Genomic DNA, 19,608 nt, shown 5'->3' on the forward strand with positions numbered 1-19,608 from the left:
ACGGTCCGATCCCTCCGTAGCCTCCGATCCTTGGTTCATGCCTCCGAAGTGGTTCGGACGGTCCGAACCCACCTATGTCAAATTTTCATAAATTATCCAATTAATTCCAAAATAAGCCCCTAATCCATGTTTAACCATTTTTACTTAAATTAATCTTGTAAAATGGAGCCGGGCTACTACAGTTTCACTCGTTGTCACTTCTCTCTGGGAGGTAATATTGATGATATGATAAAAATCCTATCATATATTTATTTATATTTTAGAGATATATCATAATATTGAATGGATATGCATGGATCTAGTTGTATTATACATTAAAATTCTATATGGACTGAGTCACTCTTCCTATAAATAGAGGGTCTCTAACCCTTATTAGAGTAACCATTTTCTTACACATCTCACATATGTCTTTTACACGTCTTTCACATATTTATATCCTTAGAATTTTTCTACTTTTTCTATTGAATTCTATATTGACTTGAGCGTCGGAGTGACTTCGCTTTCGGGCGAAGTCATCTCACATGTTTTCTTTGATACACATAAATATTTTGGGATCATTCGAATCGGTTTATAGAAAAAATTGGTTTATGATTACCGATTCGATGTAATTTATTTGATGCAAAAATTTTGAACGCATCAGAGACCGTCATGGTCTTTATTTGGGTAGAAAGTTCGAAAACAGGTTCTATTTTTTCAAATAAAAAATATATTAAGACGTTGATGAAATTTCATTAAAAAAAAAATCGCAAACATATTGAATGTTAGGTACTTCTATGTGTTTAATTGTAATTAATAACTAGTAAATTAATCACGCAAATCTACTGAAATAGGTGTTTTTATCCATCTATTAAATTAACAAAATAGTTACTCTAAAAAGATTGTGCATTTTTTTTTTTGAGTTTGGGAGGGGATTTTTGTTACAATGGCTAGTTATTATATTTTATAATCTATTAATTTATAGATTATAAATAACTAATCTTGAAAATTTATTATCTATAATCTATTGATTTATTTATAATTTTTATTAAATTAGTTTATAAGTTTTTAATTTTTTACGAAACAATATCATAAATCTATATTTATTTAAATAGATAAATCGAGTGAAAAATATTTTCATACTCATATATATATATAGAGTTTTGTTATCCTGCCCACCTACCGTGCCCACATAATGTGCCCACCATGAGGTGGCACTCAACTATTGGACGCACAATTCATCACATCCAATAGTTAAGTGTCACCTCATGGTGGGCACATTAGGTGGGCACGGTGAGTGGGCAGGATAGCAAAATTGTATATATATATATATATATATAGTTTTTTTCAAGTGCCCACCTATCATGCCCACTACCATACCCACCAATGATGTGTCACTATTCTATTGGACCACATCTTTATCACATCCAATAGAATACTGTCACATCATTGGTGGGCATGGTAGTGGGCATGATAGGTGGGCACTTGAAAGAAACTCTATTTCAAGTGCCCACCTATCATGCCCACTACCATGCCCACCAATGATGTGACACTATTCTATTGGACCACATCTTTATCACATCCAATAGAATACTGTCACATCATTGGTGGGCATGGTAGGGGGCATGATAGGTGGGCACTTAAAAGAAACTATATATATATATATATATATATATATATATATATATATATATATATATATATATACTAGTCGAAAGATGCACACGCCAATGCGTGTGCTAAAACAATGATGAAATCAAATAATTTTTACGGAAGAAAATTGCGTTAAAAAGAGAGGTAATCAGTTTCTTCAATTTTGAATTTTGAATTTTGAATTTCAAATTTGAAGTTAAACACGATTACGGAAAAAGATGTGTATTTATTCTGACAATTTTGTCTAGAGATAATATGAAGTAGAGTGTAATTTTTATGGTATACTGGTAATTAGATTTTGATGTAAGCAAGTCGGACCAAATCGGTTTCTATGTGGGGCTGAAGTTTTATAATATATATATTTTTTGAGGAATTTTTATAATATATATATCTCTCTATATATAAATAATCTCCCCCTTAGACACCATCTTTTAAATTGCCGAAATTGCCCTTATGTAATATAAATATTATAACTTATTTTTATTTGTTTTTTTTTATATTTCAAATTTCCATATTTTTTCTCAACTAAACATTGTAGATAAGATAAATTGATAAAAAAAATTTAAATTTATTTTTATATTATTTATAAATGTCAAAAAATAAATTTAAATATTATTTAAAAAATAATATTTATATATAACATACAATATTAAATATATTGCATGATTTTATACACACGCAACGCGTGTGCGATTATGCTAGTATATATAAGCATTCACATTTTTTTATGAATCGAAATCTAATATAGGAGTTTTTGAGTCACAAATGGCAAAATAAGATATAAGGCTTCGCTTGGATAGAAGTATTTCAAATTCATGAATTTCAAATACATTTTTGTTGTTTAGAGAAGTAGCACTACAAACATCGAATCCAATTTTTTTATGTTTATATTGTAATTCAGGGTAGTTAGGATGAATTTTAAGTTCATCTAATAAAGTTGTGATTTAGAATCCTTTTTAATTCATCTAAGTAATATATAAATAATTAAGTTATAAATTTTAGATTTTTCTATGTTTCATTATTAACACTAAAATTATAATCGAAATCCATGGATTTAAAATATTTGAATCCAAACGCAACCTAAGATTACATATTACTAAATATGGGTTCTAGAAGCAAAGAACACATTTTTTTTCTATTCAAAATATTGAAAAGTCACCAAATTAATTAACTAATTATATATATATATATATATATATAGAAATGATACCCTGCACCCTAGGTGTGCAGGGTAACATGAGTACCGCATACGTGGCGGTCCATTATTGGTCAGCCAGTTTTTGTAAAAAACAATTGTATGGTTGTGGGCGCGCCACGTAGGCAGGTGCCCACAGGTGTGCAGGGTAAGGGTGTGCAGGGTATCATTACTCTATATATATATATATATATATATATATATATATATATATATATATATGAACAAAACATTTTACGCATTCAACATTGGTAAGTATCCACTGTAGCCTTGAAGCAACCCCCTTCTTCTCCAAGCATAGGATCCTCCATTTCCCCCAATTCTCAACCAAATCTCTTCAAATTCAAACCCTATTAAAAACCCCCCATTCAAGATCAGTAGAGGAAACGGATGGCGTACGTTGATCACGCGTTCTCGATTTCGGATGAGGACATCATGATGGGAACCTCGTACACTGTGAATAACAAGCCGCCGATCAAGGAGATCGCGCTTGCTGTTTCTCTCCTCGTTTTTGGGGCCCTAGGCATCGTCCTCGGAGTAGTCATGGCTGTCAACGAAGTGGGTGGCGACCGAGCCCACGGTAAGTTTCCAATTTTGCGATTCAGTCATCGCGTGTTTGTTTTTAGACAAGATTTGTTTTCTGTTGGAGTTGTTATGGTTATTTTTTTCGAGGGTTTGTGTCAATTGGCTCCTACAGCAGCTAATTAAATGGCGTTTAGTGAGTTGATAATCTTGATTCTTGAATAATTCGTAATATTTGGTCTTTGCCAAAGAAAATAATTGTTGTCAAGATGCCATTATATATGTATATCGGTGACATTTATGTTAGAGTAAACATACAGATTAATTAATTAACACGAAAATTTATTTGCATGTATAAAACATTAAGAGAAACCCGACCTCTGCTGAATCTAATTTATTGTTCATTTGGCTAGTTTGTGTGGTAAAACAAGGAACAATCACTATCATAATTTATGGTTTCTTATATTCATTGATTTTGATCAAATTGGCAATTGGCATATAAGTCAAAAGGTTAAGTTGGTGACTATTGAAGATAAGATTCAGCTGGATGCTAATGATGATATGGACGTTTTCGAATTGCGAGAACCTCGTGTTTAGAAGTTTGATGTGCTACCCAGTGTTATGTTTAAAAAGATTTAGTGATACTAAAATGAATATGTAATTTTTATACAATATTTGAATAATTTAGAACTCTGATATACATTATTTCAAAAGTAGAACACGATAAAGGGAAAAAAAATACATTTAGTCTATGACTTATTTATGTCTGTAAAATCGATTAAACAATTTCTAGACAAGAACACTATGACTTCCACCTTACATCTCATCTAGGATTCACCATCATTACATTCAAGGTGTTAAAGATGCCTTGACCCTTTACTGCAGTGCCTTGAGCTTTTAAGGCCAAGATGCACGAAGTTGAAAGACAGATCCGCATGCTTCTAGTCATAATGTTCAAGCTACCCCACACCTTAAATCTTGGGCACTCTTTGGGGGCTTGTTAAAACTATGTATAATACTGTGAAAATAATTACATTTATGTGAAGTTTTCACCATCTGAACCTTGTACTATTAGGCTTGACTTTATAGTTTGCCTCAATTAATGAACTTCCTGCTCAATGTAGAAGTATGCCCCAAGTAGATTTTTTCTCCAAACTATGAGCGTATAAATTTCAACATTTTTCCTATAAGTTGACCAAATATGGGAGGCTTAGTTTATTGGGCCTGTAAGCTCTCTAGTGAAGTGAGTAATCTTGTTCCTGTCCATGACCTTATAAATTTCAACATTTTTCCTATAAATTGAATTAATATCTGGTTCTTCTATCTATTGCAGAATACTTAAGTCATGAAAACTTATGTGCGCGATCCTTTGTACCAATGTTTCCTTCGTCGCCATTTCATGTACCTTTTTTGCTGTCTTCTATTGGTCTGAGTGAACTAACATTGGTCTTAGTCCAAACCACCTTATAGATGTTTAAGTTAACAAGGCATGCACTTAGGCCCACTGGAGGCGCAGGCTCTATGTCTAAGCGCATACCATGGTGCTGTTCTAGGATTAGATATATGCTTTGAATGTAAAATTAGTGAAATCGAAGGTAAAATGTATAACGTAGTATTTGTTTATATGTACTTGCCAACCAAGGTAAAATGTAATGTAGTCTTTGTTTATATGTACTTGCCAACGTATCAGTATTTGTCATATTGTTCCTCTGTGGATTGTCAAGGACCCTATTAAATTATTTAAATATATTGCGATAGAGTTTTCAATTTTTACAGCTGGATTTTAGTTTTAAAATTATGCATTAGCACCCTTTGTTGCAATGAGGTGCACGTCTTTACTGATCTTTCTTCTGCTGCATAGCTATGGCGCTTCCATGTTGATGTTTGCAATGATCTAATACTTGTTTTCAGGGCTATTTTTTGCTCTACTGGGTGGAATCCTGTTCATCCCTGGATTCTACTACACACGGATTGCTTACTATGCTTACAAGGGGTACAAAGGTTTTTCATTTTCCAACATACCTGCTGTCTAGAGATGCTGGTGACGACGAGCCTTTCCTCAAAAAGTTCGAATGTGATTTTCTTTGTTTCTTTAATGTTCGTAGTTATGTTGTAAATAAATAGCAGTGGACATTATCTATACGTTCAGAGTTACTTGTTTCCTTTTAAACTGAATACGAAGAATCATTTTTTTTTTCCTTTTCAAGAAACTGTGTCGTGACCTCAAAATGAGGATAAAACCGTTGCATAGCATAGAAAAGACAGATAAGATTGACTCATCCAACATTATTGGGGGATCGTACTTCTTTTGTTAATGACAAGAGGCCAAGTAAGAATTTTGGTACATGCTTGTACATGTAGCACAAGAATTAAAAAAGAACTTTTTGTTTTTTGTTTTTTGGTTTTTTTTTTGTACATGGGAGAGGTTTTTGTGAAGAACTTACAATTTGGTTCTCAAACTTGAGATTTCGTTCCAAATTTGGGGTTTTAGTGTTAGATGAACAATAAATCAAGGGCAAAACAATATTTTGGGTACTTTGATATTTTGGCATGACAAGACACTCTTTCCTTCAGGAGGGAATGAACATGGCTCCTTCGGTATAATGCAATGGAAAAGGCATTAAAACAGCCTGTCGTTCTAATTAAGGCACTCGTTCAATTTAAGCTATCAACATGAGAATAAACTTCATAAATGACAACTATTTTACATGTTACAATTCTAATACCTTGTAGCCTATCACATGATTCACATATCTTTCCTATCACATGATTCACATATCTTTTCTGTATTAATTGGAAGTATCAAGTCTGTTACATAAAGCTTCGGAAGGGACAGTGAAAAGTTGCCTGCGGATTTTTGCCACAACTCTATAGACTTGTAGATGAGTATAGTTCAGCCCTCAAAATTAATTCAAGAAAAATGTAGGAAGAAAATTATGATTCAATATTTTCCCTGATTCGAGTAGCTAACCGTTGCAAAATTAGCTCGTCGCAACAAGTGTCCTTTTCTGTGATTTGTGACACGAAATCCATGGCGTCTTGGTACTTTTTAGCCTTACAATAACCATCGACAGCAGTGTTATATGTAAGTTCATTCGGTCTGCAGTTATGCTGAATCATATAACTGATCATTTCATTCACTTCCACGAAAAACCCGCGCGCAGAGAATCCGGCAATGAATGTATTAAAGGTGACGATACAGGGCCGAATCCCTCTATTTGTCATCTCTGTAAAAGTCCTCATCGCCTCCTGCATGAGCCCTTGCCTACAAAACCCTTTGATGACAGTGTTATATGACACGAGATCCGGCTTCCCACCTGACTCTTTAAGTCCACTGAGGACTTCTTGTGCTCTCCAACAGTCACCCGCCCTCGCGTACATATCCATCAAGCTATTATAGGTAACTAGATCCGGCTCCAACCCGTTTTCTTGAATCAGATGCAGTATATTGTGAGCTCGTTCATACATCCGGTTCCGAGCAAAAATGGAAAGCATGGAATTGAAGAGCACCAAATCGGGTTTGTACCCTTTTTTCAAGAATTCTTGAAATGCTCTCTCCATGCCTGAGAGTGATCTAGACTTAAAATTTGTGATAATCAGAGTTCTCAAAAGCATCCAGCTGGGAAATATGCGACCATCATAAATTTCTTTAGCAATCTTTTCGATTCCCCTCACATTTCCTCCTTTTGAGTAGCAATGGAGCATCAACGAATACGAGGTTTCGTTGGGCTTGAAACTCTTCTTTCTCAGGTCTAGAAGTACGGACTCAGCAGCCCTCCAATCTCCTCTGCGAGCCAAGGCATTTAGAAGTGCATTATAAGTGGAGATACAAGGAGTATATCCCACTTTAATCATCTCATTGTACATTTTTCCGGCATTCATTTCTGATCCACACCTTCCATATGCACTAATCAAAGTATTAAAAGTATCTCGATCTGGTTCAAAGCCACAACTCTTCATCTCTTGGAAAACACGGTTAACGTAGTTGTACATCCCTCTGTTGCCACACATAGCAAGAAGGGTATTCCAAGTGACACGATTTGGTGTACAACCATTGGATTTCATATCGCTTACTATTTCCATCATCTCTTCAGTTCGTGACTTCTTACCGAGCATCCCAAGAATAGAATTATAAGTACACACGTTAGGGACACATCCAGATTCCTTCATTAATTTGAAAAAACTCAATGCTCTGTCCTCCTTTCCAGCTTTTCCATATGCATCAATCAAAGTAGTATAAGTGACAGCATTCGGCATTATACCCTTTTGTGTCATGGTGCTGATTAAGGCTGCTCCTTCCTCGTGAAAGCCCGCCCTTACAGATGCAGCCACAAGTTCATTATAAGTTACCGAGTCAGGAGGGCAATTATTCTCCTCCATTTCTTTCAAAACATTCAAAGCCTCATTGTAAATTCCAGCCTTCCCAAATGCTTGAAGCAAAGCATTATAGGTAACTGTACCCGGAACATAACCATTCGACTTTAGATCATGAAAGAATGTCTTGGCTTCCTTCAACAACCCTTCTCTCCCACATGCAGATATCACGGTACTACAAGTGAACTCATCAAATTCAAGTCCAACTCTCCTTATCTCATCCAAAAGCTCTAAAATTTTATCCCAAGATCGCCCCTTTTTTCCGTAAACATCCAACATCACATTGTAAGTAACAAGGGTTGGGCACGATCCTATATCCTTCATAATACCAAATAAAGCTATCGCCTTCTCATACTTTGCACTACGTGAATATGCATGTAAAATAGTAGTCCATGCCCGAACATCTAGCCTAAAATCTTCTAACGGAATCACATCAAACAAATTCGAAGTGACCAAATGCTGAGACTCCCTGCCAAGAATTTTAACCATCAATTCAATAACTTGATCATCTAATAAATCGTCATCACTCACATCCAAATTAAGCACAACCCATTCAAACAACATAATCGCCTTCTCACTATGACCAGAAAGGTCCAACCCTTTGAGTAAACTAATCAAATCAACATCTTGAAGCAACTCGAACTTCACAGAATCAAAGAAACAACACAAACTCGAAAAGGGCTGCTGCGAGATTGACTCAAGCATGAACTTACACTTCAAAGGAAGAAAATCCAGCGACCCGTCATCTATCAGACCGTTGGCACCAAGTACAGGGATTGCAATCGAACGAACCTCATCTTTCTTGAACCGGGCAGGCAAAGAATCTTGATTATGAGAGAGAACCGCATAGGATTGAGTCGACGAAGATTTAACCGGAGAAGAAATGTGAAGAAGATGCTGGAGGAGGGAATCGAATGGAAAGGAGTGCGAGTGCGTGGATGATTGCTGAGGATTTTGTTGGGGCAACAAACTAGGGAGAGGGAGCGTGGAAGTGTTGAATCTGAGGCGCGGAGGATTTGGCAGCGAAATTGGCTTGGTGGGTTGGATTGTTAAAGCAGGTCTGTTGGGGAAAAGGGTGGTTCCTTCCATTGCTCAACACTCTGAATTGTGTGTGTGATGGTGGATTTACATGGCAAGAACGGAGGGTTTCAGCTGTTTCCGCAGAGGCTATGGATTATATGGTGTTGTTTCGTCCTTCACAATACCCCATCCATTTCCTTCTTCCTTCCCTTTAGACCTGGCCACGGTCCGGGTCTGGGTCGGGTTGGCTTTTAGCCAACCTTTAACCGGCCCGCCAATGGCCGGTTTCGGTTTGGGTCGGTGAATCGGCGGTTCCGGTCCGGGTCCGGGTCCGGTTAACTGTCGGTTCAGGGTCCGGGTCCGGTTAACTGCCGGTTCAGGTCCGGGCTATTTAAAAAAAAAAAAAAAAAAAATTGCAGCGCCCCAGCGCTTCCAATGCAGTGCTGGGGCGCTGCACCTTCAAAATTTAATTTTTTTTTAAATTTTTAAACAGATTTTTAATAAGACATATTCATTAAATAATCTCAATCAAATATTTCATATCTCCATACTAAAATCTATTACATTTATTAAATAAACAATATATTAGAATTTCAACATCTTAATATCTTATGACTTAATATTACAAATCTATTACATTTTATTCTACTTCACTCGCATTTCCTCCCGTCGTAATTCCGGATGTTCCTTCGATATCATCTTGGTCTTCTTCATCACTTTGAATATGTTGTGTTCGAGTAGCGGCTTTTGACCAATCATTGAGCAAACATTGGGCTTCCAAATTTTCTGGCCTTAAGATAGAACGTCTCTCGTCCAATGTATTTTTTCCAATACTAAATGCTTGCTCCACTGCAACTGTTGAAACCGGAAAAGCTAGAATTTCTTTTGCCATTATAGCCAAAATTGGATATATTTGTGTTTTTTGCGACCACCATCTCAAAATGTCGAAGTTTTTCTCATCTGTATCACTAAAATCAAAAGTAGTGGTAAAATAATTCTCAAGTTCCTGACTGGAACTTGAGGATCCTCGTGGACGTTTCGTCCGTTCCCTTAATAAAAATTGTGCTTTAGTAAGTTTAGAAGTAACATTATTAGTTGCAGTGGATTGTGTTTCATGTGAAACAATTTGTCCACCATATTTGATGTTATATTCATTATAAATATCAAGTAAATGAGTTTTAATATTAAACAAAATCAATGAGATAAAAGGAATCGTTTCCGCAATAGGCTCCAAAAATTCATAATATAATGTTAACATGTCGCTTAAGCCATCTAATATAAGTCTAGGATCTAAAACAAAAGCACATAAAAAAATTTCAGGAATGAGCAAAAAATATTTTTTCCATTTTGCTTTCATGACGAGAATACATTGAGATAAAACACTATCATTAGAATTAACATGTTCATGAAAAATATAAGCAATGTTTCAATAACGTGTTAAAACTAAATGCGAAGTAGGGTAATAAACACCGGATAATTGGTCACTAGCATCATTAAAAACTTTTAAAATTTTACAAAGACTAGTGCATATGTTCCATTGATTTGAAAACAAATAAATATCACGAGCTTGAACAAATTGATGAAAAAATGTACATAATAAATCTTTATATTCAAAAGAGGATAATAACAATTTATATGTTGAATTCCAACGAGTTGGAACGTCTCGTGCAAACCGCTTAGGCTTCATATCATTTACTCTACAAAATTTTCCCCATTGCTTCATAACTTGGGGGTGCATCCATAAATAATGAATAGTGTTTTTAATTGGTTGAATATGTGTGCCTAAATTTTTTAGCCCATCTTGAACACACAAATTTAAAATATGACATGCACATCTAATATGAAAAAATTTGCCACCTAGTGATGGTTTATATATTTCAATAAGCTCACTAATACTAGAAGTATTTGCACTAGCATTATCAAAAGACATTGAAAAAACTTTGGTAGTTAGACCATATTCTTCTAAAATTACAAATATAAGTTGCGAAATATTTTGTGCCGTGTGTGATTCGTTGAAACATCTATATGCAAGCAACCTTTTTTGAATGTTCCAATTATTATCAATCCAATGACATGTAATACCCATAGATGAACAACTTTGCTAATGATCACTCCAAATATCGGAACACAAAGAAACTTTATTATTCAAACTATAAAATTCCTTAATTAATTCTTTCTTTTGATCAACGACTAACTTTTTCATTGTGCGTTTGAGATTATTTCTTGGAATACGTCTAATACAATGATTTGCACTTGTAGAAAGCCAATTTTCAAAAGATAATTTATCGCTAAAACTAAAAGAAAGTTGTTCAACCGCACAAAATTTATCCGTTTCTTCTCTAAATCTAGCTTCGTTATATTTAAATAGTTGAGATTCATTACCCGATTGAGAAGAGAATGCCGGAATTTGAGTTTGACCACGATCAATACCAATTTTCACCGGATGATTTTTCTCGATATGCCGCGTCAAAGTTCCATAACCACCTCCTTGTTTAAATTTGTAACATTTTGAACAATATTTACATTTGGCTTGCAAATCACCGGAGGGAAGCGTCACCTTGTCAAAGTGTTTGGTGAAGATATCGGATGTCGGGCGAGGCACCGCTCGAGTTTGTCTTTGAGAGGCCGCCGGATCGTTCATACTTTCTTGACTTGCATGATGACGTGGTGGTGGTGGTGGTTGTTCAACTTGTTGTCTTTGTTGCGCCTCTTGTCGAATTTCTTGAATTTCATCATCGGAATATTCAAGATCAAATCCATCGACATTGAATTGAGGATACTCGACCTCGAGTGGTATGATGCTATTTTTCTTTCCTTTTCCTTTGTCACCCCTACGACTTGATCCCGCTCCGGACATTTGTAATTGTATAAATATGAAAATAAATCAACAATTGACAATAAACCAATAATCGAAACTTGATATTTTTGATAATTCAAGAAATTAAAAGGAATTGAAAATAGAGAGAATTGTGTAAACAAAATGAAAGGAGGTTGGGGGTATTTATAGATAACAAATAGGTTTAAAAAAAAAAAATCCGGTGGACCCGCCGGGTCAGGCAGGTTTCAACGGCCACGAAATCGTGGCCGTTGAGAGATCCAATGACCATTTTCTAGTGGCCGTTGGATCATCTGGCGCCCCGATGGGCGCCACGTGTCCAACCCGCCGGGTTGGACGGTTCCAACCCGGCGGGTCGGACCCGTTCAACCCGGCGGGTCGGACCCGTTCAACCCGGCGGGTCCAACCCGCCGAGTTGCCGGTTTTCCTAAGGGAAAACCAGGACCGGACTGCCTAGTGGCCGATCCGGTCCTGGTTCTGGGTCGGGCCCGTTGACCCGGTTAACCGGCCCGTTGACCACGGGCCGGTTCCGGGCCCAACCCGGCCCTTGGCCAGGTCTACTTCCCTTATTATAAAAAAATTAATGAGATTGGAAATCTAAAACAATATTATAATTTGCTCGTCCAAAAAATTATTATTCTATATAATTCAATTTCACCAAAACTAAGATTGATGAGATATTTTTTATTTGATCTATCTATATCAAAAATATTACTTTTTTATTATAAATTTATCTCATCGCTTTCACAATCGGATGATATCCAGAGCGTCGTTTAGTGTATGGAAAGCAGGTTGTCTCCGAATATGATTGATATTTTAGATGCTCACTTTCGTTCAGATAAAATCCAAAAAGATCCTTATTTGATCTCCTTGGAAATCTCCTGGTCCTGATGGATTTCATGCTAGTTTATTCCAAGAGAATTGGAGTGTAATGAGTTCAAATGTTACTGAGATGTGTCTGAATATTCTCAATAAGGGTGACTCGTTCGGCGATTTGAATTACACCCATATTGTTCTTATCCTCAAAATCCAAAAGCCCAAAAATATGCATCATTTCCGTCTGATTAGCCTTCGTAATGTGCTCGTCAACTTGATAGCAAAAACACTTGCTAATCGTCTTAAGGGCTTCCTGCCAGATATCCTTTCACCCAAACATAGTGTCTTTGTTTCGGGAAGACTAATTTCAGGCAACATTTTAATTGCTTTTGAATGTCTTCACGCATTAAGACAACGAACTACGGGTCGAAAGAGTTTGATGGCTTTGAAATTGGATGTGCGCAAGGCTTACGATAGAGTTGAATTGGATTATTTATGGCCTGTCATGATCAAGTTTGGATTCTCGAACTGATGGATTGATCTCCTTTTGAATTATTTAAATTCTATGCAGTTTTTAGTAAAGAGTAATGGCCATATCTCAAGTAAATTTCGGCCAACTCGAGGTTTATTCCAGGGATGTCCTCTTTCCCCTTATCTTTTCCTGAAGTTTATCATATATGTTGCATCATTGTCTCAATGCTGGATTAATTACAGGAATCAAATGCAACTTGACAACTTTTTCTATCAGTCATTTGTTCTTCATCGACGACAGTCTTATCCTTGGAGCAACCTCTATTGCGAATTGCTCCAACATGCACGATGTTCTTGAAAGTTATGCCCAAGCTTCAGGTCAGGTCATTATTTCCAAAAATCATCATTAACTTTTAGCCCCAATACTTCGATGATCAGGAACATCAAGTCTTTGGTATTTTAGGGATGCAAAATCTTGAATCTCGCGAGATCTATATTGGTTTTCCTGCTTTGTTGGTCGTACTAAACATCGAGTTTTTATGGGGTTCGCCAATGAGTTTGGAATATTTTTCAGTCTTGGAAGGGCAAAAATTTTTGTATGGTTGGAAGGGAAGTTTTGATTAAGGCGGTTGCACAAGCAATATCAACTTAAACCATGCCGGTTTTCAAACTCCCTCTTGGGGTATGCAGCTCAATCCAGCAGTTGATAACTAGATTTCGATGCTACAATAATCGTGATGGAGGTATCCATTGACTTAAAAAGAGTAGACTTTTCCAATCAAATGATTGTGGAGGAATGGGGTTTCGTAATATCCACAAATTCAATCAAGCTTGGTTTGCTAAACAAAGTTGGAGAATCCTCCAAAATCCATCAAGCCTTCTATCTCGACTTCTTAAAGCGAAGTACTTCCTGGTACCTCTTTCCTTCAAGCTGCGATTGGATACAGACCATGTTATATGTAAGGTCCAAAAGTCCAATAGTTCACTCACGATATTTTATAATGATTTTTATGATTTTATGTATTTTATTTATGTAACTTAACCGTTATGAGATGATTATGCCTGATGTTTTAATGTTACAAATTAGTTTAATGTTTTTAGGTTGGGATTAATTCTGGACTGAGGAATGATTCTAGCCTTCGAACGAGGTTAAAAAAATATTTCATGTTTATTTTAAGTTTAAAGTTGGTGCAGTGTTATTTTAATAATTGGGAGAAAAAATTTTAAAAGTCTATGCTTACAATTAATGGACCGACTTCCAAGTCCATTAGTTAAAAATTGTTTGAGCGTGTAATTCTTTCCTTCAAACCTTTCTCTCAAATCACACGTCGCCTACTCCCATTCCCCTCTCCCTCTTCACATTCACAAATTTGCACCAAGGGTAAGTAGAAACCTCCGTTCTCATCCGTTCGAGGCTGGAATAGCTACCAAAGTGCCGATTATCCCCAACCCACAATGATCAGCAAGTTTTTAAACTCTTTTGAAACCACCATTCAAGATATATGTATTTTGATATGAAAATTTTATGTGTTGATGTTTATGTATTGTATAATGCATTGATTCTATGAGTTTTTAAAGAGCATGATGTAGGATTGTGATACGTGAATCGTTCTTAACATTTTGGGTAATGATTTTTGAGCATTGGTGAGAAATATGCATAAAACTCAGATTTTTGGTTGTATTTTGAACGTAAATTTTTTTGATGCAAATCTTTTGTAGATGGTTGCCTTGATTGAATCCTTTTTGAGTTTTGAAGTTTTTCACGAGTATGATCACAAATTTCAATATATGGATGAGTTTGATTGAATGAGAACCGTAAGGATCGAGTTAGGGGCCAAAAATCTCAAAAGCCCTTGTATTTTCATAGTAGTAGGGCTGAGGCGCCGTCCGAAGGCACCTAGGCGCTGCCAGGGCCGTGACTCTGGCACCTAGGCACCACCCAAGGGTGCCTAGGTGCTGCCTAGGCTTGGCCCTAGTGCCCAGGCGCCCTCCTAGGGGCGTCTCCGCGCTAGGGGTCATCCCAAAACTTCTTTTAAATGTTATTTTGATGTACAAAAATTACTTTTAAGGTCTTTAAGGTGTTGGAACTATTTTTAAAATGTTTCATGGAAAGATGTTCAAGTTTTAAAGTTAGAACGGAAAGAATGAGTGACATGGATCAATTTAGCTATGTAGTACATTTATATTTACTTTTTTCTCACGAAAGTTATGTTCATTATGAAAGCATGAAGTTTTATGAATGTAAAGTTGTTGAAATCATTTCTTTCAAATAACATGCATGATTTTTAAGCACGAATGGTTTCAAAGACATGAAATGTTCATGAAATGTTTATGGTGAGAAAGTATGACGAAGTTATGCTGATGATTTTCAATGATGCATGATAAAATATATGTTTTTATGTGTATTTGTGGTATCAGTATGGGACTGGTACTCTGGGATGAGCTTCGGAGGGGCCCTCCCAAAGAATAAAGGTGCGCATATTGGCCAAGTTCAATATCGACAGTACAGAGATGGTGCAAATATTAGCCAAGGCTACTATGAATGGTACATCTATATGATTGTTGTACAACGATTGTGATCATGGGAACATCATGTGCTCATAAGATATGAATACCATAATTGCACATATTTCATCAACAAAAGATGAAGAATTTGATGTTTATGTTTTTATGCATGATATGTATAGTATGTTTACACGTCCAAAACATGATAAATTTTATTATGTATTTATTTTGTATATGAGTAATATTTGTTGAGTTTTTTACTGACTATGCTTGAATGGTGCAAGTAATGATGAAGTTAATCATGTTATCGATGAGTATATTAAGGGACATGAAGCGGAGTTGACGGTCAGATGGGAAGAAGATGCACGAGCACGGTGTCAGAAGAACTTTCCTATGTTGTGCATATTTTAAGTTTATTTGAAGGAAAAACAAGTTTTTATTCTTAATCTTTTCCCATGTTGGCAAAAATTTGATAGAAAATATTTTATTACAGTTGTTGGTGCACAATTATTCTTTTAATGAAAGTTTTTATTTTCGCATTTGTTTATAAATAGGATAGTATGTTTAGTATCGTCCTCGAGTTTTGGTATGTTACAGCTTGGTATCAGATAGGTTGGTTTTATAAGACAGCGCGTCCATGTATTCTCGACAACGACTCGGATGCTCCGTCTTCATGTCTATAAGTTTTAAGGATTTTAAACATAAAGTGCATATAGTATGCTAGAGTTATGATTTATGCATGTTAAATGTTATGTTTTATTATGTAAAGTCGTGAATGAGTGATGTGGACGATATTGGATATCAGGACTTTGGCTGCACGTAGGGGACATAACAAAAATGATGCCAATTATCAGAACAACTAGTTCTTGGCGAGATTAGCCACATTACTGTAGGAATAGAGTCGTGACCAAGGGGAGCAGATTCAGCAGTTACTGCAGGCTCAAGCGTCCAATGTGGGGAATAACTGCCCTGCAGTAGTCACCAACCCCATTTTCAAGAAGTTTATGGACTTGGGGCCGAGCGAGTTCAAGGGTACTGCTGACCATATTGTGGGTGATGAGTGTATTAGGTTGATGGAGACCATTTTCGAGTTCATGCAGTTAACTGATGTTGACAGAGTTAGTGAGGTGTGCCGTTTTCATGTTCTGAGATAATGCCCGCACCTGGTGCCAAGGGCCCCGATTTGCAGTGAACCTGACCACACTGACGTGGAATGGGTTCAAGGACGTGTTCTATGGGAATTATTTTATTGTGAGAACCAGGAATAGGTTGGCGAGAGAGTTATTGGAGCTTCGTCAGGGAAGCATGAGCATAGCAGATTATGTCAAGAAGTTTGAGAGAGGGCGGTATTTTGTGCCCTTGATTTCGTAGAGGCCGGAAGAAGAGTTGAATCATTTCATGGAGAGGCTGAATCCTGCAATCCACCGCGATGTTTGATTAAGTGGGGCTGCTAGTTATAGAGAGACTGTGGATCAAGCGATGCTAGCGGAGAAGGACAAGAATGACATCATTAAGGAGGCACATTGTAAGAGGACAAGCTAGTAGGGTCATGATCAGCACGGGCCCAGGGGGAAGAGGATGTCTTGTGCCCCGTTCCAAGGAAGACATCAGCAACAGTTTTAGTCGCAGACGCAGACGCAGTCACAACCTCAAGGGCCGCGACCAGCAGCAGGTAATGCTTCAAAAATTGAGAACAGAGCAGGTTGTCCTAAGTGTGGGAGGTCCCACTCCAGCCAGTGCATGTTGGGGACTGGTGTGTGTTTTCTTTACAAGAAGCAGGGATATTTCAAGAAGGATTGTCCCCTATCCAAAGAACCAATCACAGGACAAATTTTTTTATGACCCAGGAGCAGGTGGATCCAGACTCCACTATTGTCACAGGTATGATTACTGTTGTCGGTTTTCTTACTCATGTTCTGATTGATTCGGGTGCTACACATTCTTTCGTATCTGCAAGTTTTGTTGCTAAGTTGGGGGTAGTGCAAGATAGGTTGGTTTTGGGTTATAGGGTGTAGTGACCGGCGCCGTGATCACCTACTAATCAAAAGCTTAGGTATGCCATTAACTTGATAAAAAATAATTGAAGTAAACCAACGGAAACTTAAATAATTTAAACAACCCAAGAGAAATAAATATGAAATTATTATATAACCATATCGAAAGACTGTATCAACAACTCAAACAAAATACTTAAAAATCCCAGTAGAACCTATCTTCACCACTGCTGCCATCTTGCAACTACGACCTCCCTGAGTCTCCTGCTCCATCAAATCTGAGACCTGCATCGTGGAATAAGGTGTCCAAAACAGTACGAGAACGTGAGCATAAAACACTCAACACGAAAATATAAGTATACAAAATTATATGTGCATGTATGCAAGTGTACGAGTTACCAAGACTCGAGGTCAAGAATTTCTGGTCAAGAACATACTTGGGCCCTAGGTATGTAGCACTCAGCGTCGTCGCATCAAGAGGTAGCTCTCCCATAGCCGACAGTGGAATAACGGTGACTTGACACGAGTCCACGTGTCCAACCATTCAATAACAAGATAGGGTAAGAACCTTACTACAGGATATTACAAGGGTACAAGCTCAAGATGATCATGCATAACATGACATAATATATGCAGATAAAATCATGCCATATAAATAATGCAACACATAATACATACATACTCAGTCAGGGTATCTCGAACAGTACTTTCGTATCTTAATTCTACTAGGCAAGCTACACCAGCTCTATTGTCCAAGCCTATAATCACAAGATTTACTAGATCACTGAACAATATCTAAAAGTTTTAACTTAGCTAATAAATACTCCCAACTATTTATAAGAACTTGGGAACCAATCCACTACGACTCCGGAGCACCTCGCCAAAGCCTCGGAACATGCCAAGGAAGGCTGGAAATGCCCAAAGTAACTCAAAAAAGAGAGGAAAACTTGGTGAATGTGCACTTGAAATGGGCTCCCGGATGCCCTATTTATAGACTGAGTTTGGAAGCTCCGAACTCCTCTTTGGAAGCTCAGAACTCGCATGCATGCCACGTCACGGAAATGCAACGATCGGAAGCTCCGAACTCACATTCGGACGTTTCGATCTCCCGCATGTCCGAACTTCTTGACACGTCGATAATGCGCATGTCTTAACTGAGATCGAAAGCTCCGATCGTACTTCGGATGTTCCGAACGTCCGATAGCTTCCGAACTCTGAACCATGCTTCTGAAGTGTTCGGACCCTCCGAACTTGGGTTCGAACCTTCCGAACTCTCCTTAACCAAAAATCATAAATTTTAATTAAATCCAAATTAAATTCTAATCCATGCTTAATCATTTTTATATGCCAACTAAATAAAAAATATATAATTCAATAATTTGTAAATAAAATTACCATTATCATAACCATGCAACCAATTTTGAATGCAAATAAAAGATTGCACTTTTTCGGAATGTGCTAGTTCTATACTTGGTGAGCACACGATCACCAATAGAAAAGGCTGATTCTGATGCAACAATATGTTATGAGAAAATCCAAAACATCAAATGTGTTCCGTGCAAGCGTCGAGTATCGATTCTTTTGATTCATCCAATACTCCAAGACATCCAAATATTCATAATATAAAAATTCAAGATTTGTCTCTTCCACATAGAGATCCAATTGATATTTTTCAGCCGTTGTTGTCGTTTGACTCTCATATTCCTTAATTTCCTACAGTAATTGAGATTGAAATATTTTATCACGAAACAATACATACTAATTATATAATACACATAAAATGAAAAAAAAAGTATAAAAATACTTACATCAAAAATTCTTTTGCCCTTGTTTCTAAATCCTCCTCTACTTTTCATAGATGAAAATGTGATAAAAGAAGATTGAAGTTGTGAAGAACTTGTCTTGTTGCCATTAAAATATTATTCAAAATGCTTGTAGCACTTTGATTTCACAAGTGACATCTTCTCTTGGAACTTAAGAGGATCACTCTCAACCTTCGAATAAGAAATTCCAACATAGAAAACTTTATTCGTGGGTCAAGAATGACTCCACATACCAGAACCATTCTATATTGAGTCTAATACCTGTCAAACTTCTCTTTCATCCTTCTACACATATCACTTACTACCACATCTTCATTCAAAAAATTTTTCTTTAACAAAACTACAATCTTCCAAACTTGCATAAAATACAAATTTGATGTAGGATAAGAAGAACCAGAGATCAAGTTGGTAGTATCATAAAAT

The 19,608-nt window shown here is 36.7% G+C and overlaps 2 protein-coding genes across 2 annotated transcripts; one reads left to right on the forward strand and one right to left on the reverse strand.

Moving 5' to 3' along the window:
• Positions 1-3,072: 3,072 nt before the first annotated feature.
• Positions 3,073-5,594, forward strand: LOC140892006 (uncharacterized). The gene is made up of 2 exons (XM_073300731.1): positions 3,073-3,404; positions 5,258-5,594. The coding sequence occupies exons 1-2, from the start codon at positions 3,215-3,217 to the stop codon at positions 5,377-5,379; spliced, it is 312 nt and encodes a 103-aa protein (XP_073156832.1). The 5' UTR covers positions 3,073-3,214; the 3' UTR covers positions 5,380-5,594.
• A 411-nt stretch (positions 5,595-6,005) lies between these two features.
• On the reverse strand, positions 6,006-8,922 carry LOC140887880 (uncharacterized). The gene has a single exon (XM_073295452.1). It carries the CDS (start codon positions 8,807-8,809, stop codon positions 6,281-6,283), a length of 2,529 nt encoding a protein of 842 aa, XP_073151553.1. The 5' UTR covers positions 8,810-8,922; the 3' UTR covers positions 6,006-6,280.
• Between the last annotated feature and the right edge of the window lie 10,686 nt (positions 8,923-19,608).

Source organism: Henckelia pumila, chromosome 3 (assembly GCF_033568475.1).
Source record: "Henckelia pumila isolate YLH828 chromosome 3, ASM3356847v2, whole genome shotgun sequence".
In the NCBI taxonomy this organism is placed as follows: domain Eukaryota; kingdom Viridiplantae; phylum Streptophyta; class Magnoliopsida; order Lamiales; family Gesneriaceae; genus Henckelia; species Henckelia pumila.